Genomic DNA, 6,924 nt, shown 5'->3' with positions numbered 1-6,924 from the left:
AAAAGCAAAGCTGGTCGCAAAATAGATCAGCAAACACAGAACTTGGTCATACCACTTCCCACGTGGTTTCCCCATTAACAGGAAGTCCAGGATATCTGTTGCAAGTTTACAGGAACCAGCAAGGACGGCAGATGGAGACCGTGCCTGGCTGCTCTCCTGTAGGTTGGAAGCACTAAGTCTTAGAAGCTGTTACTCCTCGGACTGGCTGGTTTCGTGTCAACTTGACACAAGCTGGAGTTATCACAGAGTAAGGAGCTTCAGTTGAGGAAATGCCTCCATGAGATCCAGCTGAAGGCATTTTCTCAATTAGTGATCAATGGGGGGCCGGGGTGGGGGAGGTTACCCTATTGTAGGTGGTGCCATTCCTGGGCTGGTAGTCCTGGGTTCTATAAGAAAGCAAGCTGAGTAAGCCAGGGGGAGCAAGCCAATAACATCCCTCCATGGCCTCTGCATCAGCTCCTGCTTCCTGTCCTGCTTGAGTTCCAGTCCTGACTTCCTTTGGTGATGAACAGCAATGTGGAAGTGTTAGCTGAATAAACCCTTTCTTCCCCAACTTGCTTCTTGGTCATGATGTTTATGCAGGAATAGAAACTCTGACTGAGACACTCCTCAAAGAGGTCTTGGCTTTCAGGGCTAGTGGGACGCAGAGCCTTGATTTCAGGGACAAGAGGTTAAGGTTCAGTACAAGAGAAAAGCCTGGACACAGGGCTTTGCTAGTCACAGGACTGGGAGTGTCTCTGGAGGGCATGACAGAAACCTGTTTCTGCTGGTTAGTCACTGAAGCTTCAGCATTTGAGTCTGGGCCAAATCAGACACTGGAACTAGAGCCACCCTGAGGCCACCTGAGGTTCTGTGTGCTGTTCTAGTCAAAGACGCTGAAGCCCAGACCAAGCTTCCCTGCATAGCATCAGTATTAAGTAAAGGCCCATGTCCAGATTTCCTGTTGTGACTGTTGTAAGCCACCAGAAGGTTCCTGGGTTTCTGAGGACCACACCAGTTCCCTTCCTGGGTGACATCTTGGAGCACAACGCGACACAGAGGACAGTCAGAGTTGTGTTTTTGAGACTGTTGCTGTTGCTTTATTGTAAGTATCTACCTGTTTTGCCTGCATGTACTTCTGTGTGTGTGTCTATGTGTGTGTGTGTCTGTCTGTCTGTGCCCTCAGAGGTCAGAAGAGGGCCTCAGATCCCCTGGAATTAGAGATGGTTGTGAGACATCACCTGGGTGCTGGGAATTGAACCCAGGTCCTCAGGAAGAGCATCAGTGTCCTAACTGCTGAGCCGTCTCTCCGGCCCCTTTTGAGACTTTTAAAGGCAACCACACAGTGTAAATATAAGAAATACTGAGATTTCATCAAGGAAGCATTTTGTAGGGAAACCATTAGAAGGCATGTTGCTAAGACAGTCTTTGTGCTATAGATATGGAAGAGTCCATAAGCTGCTGGCACATGCCTACCATCCCAGCATTCTGGAGACAGAGGCAGCAAGGGCAGCACAAGCTTGAGGGCAGTCGGGGCTGCAGGCCCGCCAGAGCTACACACAAAGACCGCGTGTCGGAAGCTAAGGCTTCAGTCTGGAGAGATGGCCTGGCAGTAATGTACTCTGATACTGGATGTAATGATGTATGTCTGTAATCCGTCACTCCCACAGCAAGATGGGAGGCAAAAACATGAGAAGCAACTGCGGGGGAGGGGCAGGCGGGACCAGTGCATGCAGCACAGCAGAGACGAGAGACACCCAGCCTCAACAAGGAGGGAAAGAACCAATGCCCAAAAGCTGACCTCTGACCTCCTTATAAATGCCACAGTATAATGCCTGCACCCCTCCCACATCACACACACACAGAGACACACACAGACACACACACACAGAGTAAAATATAAAAGCTCCACCCCTAAATGCCAAAATGTCTACAGTAATACACTATTAGATTGTGCCTATAAAAGCAACTCTCCTTGACCTGACTTTTAAAAACAAGGCAAGTTTTACAGTGAGAATAGCTGCAATTACAATGTGTCTGCACATATTTGTGATCTGACATAACGCTTATTAGACTTTACGAATCCACGTCTAGGATGTCACTCACTTTGGTCCTGCTGTACAAAGCCCTGGGTTCAATCCCCGGCAACAAGTACACACACACACACACACACACACACACACACACACACCTTAAAAAGTCCAAAAAAAAGCCAGGTGTGGTGGTGCACACCTTTGGTCCCAGCAGTCAGAAAGCAGAGGCAGAGGGATCTCTGTGAGTCAGAGGCCAGTCTGGGCTACACAGTGAGACCTTTTTTGTTTTGTTTTGTTTTGTCTTGTTTTTGTTTTTTCGAGACAGGGTTTCTCTGTGTAGTTCTGGCTGTCCTGGAACTCACTCTGTAGACCAGGCTGGCCTCAAACTCAGAAATCCACCTGCCTCTGCCTCCCAAGTGCTGGGATTAAAGGTGTGTGCCACCACCGCCCGGCTCTGGAACCTCTTGAGATAATGCCGGCAGCTGGAGGCCAAGGAGGTGCTCGCTATCCTGACATCACATCCCGCGATCAAGGCTGCGAGCGATGTCTTCCCACCAGCCTTGGTCCTCTGTGAAAAGTGGCCGTTTTAAGGCTTTGTGCCTAACATCACCAAAAGGTCTGACCCAGAGGGGGGTGGCCAGCCAGAGAGGTCATCTGCTGGTCTTGGTGACTCTGCAGATTTGGAACAGATTATCTTAGACTTCCTGTCTGGTTTCAGACAGTTGTAACCACTCATATGGAGCCCCTCCCCAAAGACAGCAGCCTCAGAGCCAATGGGATGGCCCTTCACACACACACACACACACACACACACACACACAGACAGAGTTTAAAAAGAAGGAGGAGGTGGTAGCTTTGGCATTCAACCCGAGGGGCAGGGTAGTGACAGTCCTGAGTCCCTGTCACCTACTTGAGGTTACTTCCATCAAGAGAGAGCCTGCCAAGTCCCTGCCCATCTGTAGGAAGCTAGCAGCTTCTGAAGAGACAGCTGCTGACGTGACACTTGGGTCCAGTGCTTGGCCTTCAGCTATTCGGACTGGGGAGTCTGTTTCCAAATGTCCCTGGCTCTAATGATACCTAAAGCAAAGCAACGTAGTAGTCTGTTCCCCTGAAACGAGAGGCTTGGTGGCTGGCACCGTGAGGACCAAGGGACCCTCATACAACCTGTAGACTTGGACTGCCCAGTAATGAGGAGCAGAGCCCATGTGTCCAGTGGTGGCAATGTCTCTGTTCTACGTGGCAGCTCTGGGACAAAAGAGTAGGCGAGACGTGGTTCTGCACAGGTCTGGAAAGGTCCACCCATCATAAGCAGCGCACAGGGCGACGTCAGCTTCCTGCTACTGACAAACTACTGCGGACATCAGCGTAGAGGAGAGGTCATAGTGCCACAGACTCCAGTCCTACCACTCCGCCTCGCTGCTTTTGGGCAGCTGGTGAGGTGGCACCTGGTGTCAGGGAGCACATGGCAGAGGACACTGATTACCTCGTGGTAATAGGACAGAGAGAAGGGGCTGGACTCCTGCTAGCCGCTTTTAGGGAATGCCCTATGACCTACCACCCCCATATAGGCTCCAATAGGCTCCACTACCTCCCCATAGAGCCGTCACCTGGAAACTAAGCCTTCAGCATCCGAGCCTTTGGGAGACTTTCAAGATCTCAACCATAATAGCGACCATGAGCCCACACTCACCACACACATTTCCATGTTCTGTTCTCGGAGGCACCTTTAACCATGGTGACGCTGGCTGCTATGCAGTGCCTTTCGATGCTGAGGGGGTCACCTCGCTGTAAAATGACGACATCGCTCTAACCATCGGTCTTTCACACAAAGATGCTGCACCCACTGTTTCCCTTCACTGTGGTCAGGGCTGAGGACTCCCACCACACCACCAGAGGCGGCTGAAGGTTCACTCCCAACTTGCACTGGTTTAGATTCTTGCAATGAAACTTTATTCACATTTTACATTGCCAGAATCTGAATTGGTATAACACAGACATCAAGCATACAATGTATCAGTGAGACTGAGCCAGCTGGGGACGCAGTCAGGAACAGTCTGAACTGGGCCAAGGGACTTGTGCTCACTCAGTTCCCAGGGCCTCATAAACCTGGTGCTGTGGGTCAGGTTCAGGCGGCCTCCTCCTCCTAACTGCTTGTCTTCTTCGCCTTCTGCTTCAGCTTGCTCCACATCCTCTCCAGGGCCACCTTCCCCATGAAGAAAGTGATGGCAAAATTACGCTTGTACCAGTCCCTACAGGGAAAGAGAGGACCCCAGTCAGCTGCAGTGTCAGGCTTGATCAGACAGCCGCTCCCCTGGGGGTGCCATGGTCACCTGAGTCCCTCTTCCACCCCAGCTGGCCATATATACACATTCCCAGCTTCCCTATGTATAGAGAGCTCTGTCTTCCCCTGGCCTTAACTTGCAGATTCCTAAGGTCCCCTGTGACCCCAGCAGCATTCCTAGCCAGGCAGCAATAAGTAACCATGCAACAGCCTACCAGGCTTTCTAGGGACCAGGGCTGGGGGGTGTCCTGCTTTGGTCTAATTTGTATGAGACGAAGTATCTCAAAGTAGACGCTGAATGTCACAAAGCTCCAAATCCCTGGTGTCTTCTGGTGATGGGTCTCTGATCCTCTCATACACACCCTGGCAGAATCTGTGCAGGGAAAATACACTGGGCTGCTGCCCACAAGTCATCAATGGAAGCCCATTCACGGTGAGGTGAAGTCTGGAGGCCTTACTGCAGGGAGGAAAGGCGTACCTCAGACTCTGGGTGCAGGCCCCCACTGCCCCAAAGCCACCAGCACCAGCCGTTCCAGGCCCTGAGCTACTGAGCACTTCTGCCAGGGCTGGATCTCCTGACTTCCTGGATCTCAGCACAGAAGGTAAGAGAGGAGGCAGAGCCCTAAGGAGGCGACAGCTCAAGTCAGCCACAGTGTAGGGCCTCATACAATGTAGGTCCACAAACTCCATCCACCTTCCTGAGAACTTTACAGCTCACAAGCTGAGAGGACCCTGCTAGCAAGCAGAACCCTAAGCAAATAGGAAAGGCTCTGGGAGAGCAAGAGGCCACCCCGGGTGTCTCAGGCAAGGAGAGTCACACTGCTCTTGTGAGACAGATGATCTGATCCGGACATTCAGGCTGAGAAGCCAGCAGAGCTTCCCTGCTTCTGTGTGGGGGCAGCCTCCTGAGAGCACTGCACACAGAGCCTGTAGGGGGCAGCCGTGCGCTGTGTCCATGAGCTCACGTGGCTGAGCGCCTAACTGGGTCACAGTAACACAACACAGACTCTGCTCCCTTCAAAGCTCCTCCAGCCTCCAAGGCCGCCCATGTTCTCTGAGACCTAGCCACTCTGGCCACACCCAGCCCAGTCACTGCTACATTTTAATGCAAATCTCAAGTTGCATCTTAACTGTTTTACCAGATATAACAAAAAACTAAAACCTTAAATAAAAATTAGATTTATCAAGCCAAGCATGGTGGCCTGTTACACTTCTAATCTCAGCACTTGGAAAGTGGAGGGAGGCAGAATCTCTATGAGTTTGAGGCTAGCCTGGTCTACACAGTGAGTTCGTTCCTCAAAAAACAAAACAAACAAGCAAAACAATAAGAAACAAAAAAACAAACAATCACAGTAACAAAAAAGACCCAAACACGGTAACATCTTGTTATTTCTTGCTCCTGAGACAGAACCCTGGTCCACATGGCAAATACTGGGCACTCTGTAGAATGACTCCCAGTACTTTGAGCTGACATCTTCAGGTTCTCCTGCCTGCCCCACAGATACACAGCCCTTACTTTTGGATTTAGAGGCACAACCACACTTCTGCCCCACAGCTTATGAGAACAGCTGCAGGCGTGGGCTGTCCCTTCTCCTGCGGCATGCTGGGCCGCCCCACTGTGTAAGATTTGGACAAGTTTAGGACTCAGGTGTGGCACCCTCATTGGTCACCATCCAATCCCCACAGCTTTTGCTGACCGGTGGTTTTAGCAGCCGGGGATGACAAGGGATGACGAGTGTCTAGACCTGTGTGGCCATTAGGAAAACAATTACATCACTTTTTTTTTTTTTTTTTTTTTGGTTTTTCGAGACAGAGTTTCTCTGTGTAGCCCTGGCTGTCCTGGAATTCACTCTGTTCAGGCTGGCCTCGAACTCAGAAATCTGCCTGCCTCTGCCTCCCAAGTGCTGGGATTAAAGGTGTGCGCCACCACTGCCCGGCTTACATCACTATTTCTGAGTGTTCTTTTTGTTTTGTTTTCCAAGACAGGGTTTCTCAGGGCAGCGCTGACTGTTCTGGAACTCGATCTGTAGACCAGGCTGGCTTCAAACTCACAGAGATACGGCTGCCTCTGCCTCCTGAGTGATGGGATTAAAGGCGTGAGGCATCACCAGCAAGCCTGAGTGTTCTTTTGTGTGGTCACCTTTGAATATTGTTGGCACAAGGGCAGGGAAGCTTTCCACATGAGCCGTACTTAACCAGAAGAGACCCGGAGCCTTCATGAGCGCTCACACAGACACATGTGTGCAGTGGTATTTTGTAATCCTGTGTGTACTGCTGGGGTCTCCTGTGGCCCTTGATCTCTACAGACCTCCTTGTTCCCACCCAGGCAAATGTCCTGACTGACCCCATGTTCCAAGATACTTAAGGGACGCCATCAGGACCTTCTCTCTGACATAAGGCCTGGAGGCGCTGTGGGTACTGTGCACACATACTGAAGCTGACATGCTTAGTTCAAACTGCAAAAAGTGTAATCTTACAAAATCATGCAACTTCCACCTCCACTGAAACAGCAAAGCTGTTAAACTATGGTAAAAAAAAAATGACCCAGATGTGCTAGGTGAACTGTACAGCTGTGGATGTGCTAGGTGAACTGTACAGATGTGGATGTGCTGGGTGAACCGTACAGATGTG

At 50.8% G+C, this 6,924-nt stretch overlaps 1 protein-coding gene across 1 annotated transcript in view; it reads right to left on the bottom strand.

Moving 5' to 3' along the window:
- Positions 1-3,945: 3,945 nt before the first annotated feature.
- Positions 3,946-6,924, bottom strand: part of LOC114618682 (apoptogenic protein 1, mitochondrial) — a 24,644-nt gene continuing 21,665 nt past the window's right edge. The window contains exon 5 of the mRNA XM_028764449.1: positions 3,946-4,261. Within this exon, the coding sequence (XP_028620282.1) occupies positions 4,156-4,261 (106 nt within the window). The 3' untranslated portion in view covers positions 3,946-4,155. The remainder of the gene's footprint in view (positions 4,262-6,924) is intronic.

Source organism: Grammomys surdaster, unplaced genomic scaffold, assembly GCF_004785775.1.
Source record: "Grammomys surdaster isolate TR1022 unplaced genomic scaffold, NIH_TR_1.0 144, whole genome shotgun sequence".
Classification (NCBI taxonomy): Eukaryota; Metazoa; Chordata; class Mammalia; order Rodentia; family Muridae; genus Grammomys; species Grammomys surdaster.
The sequence above is the reverse complement of the archived record's forward strand: the minus strand, read 5'-3'. Positions and strand labels throughout refer to the sequence as shown.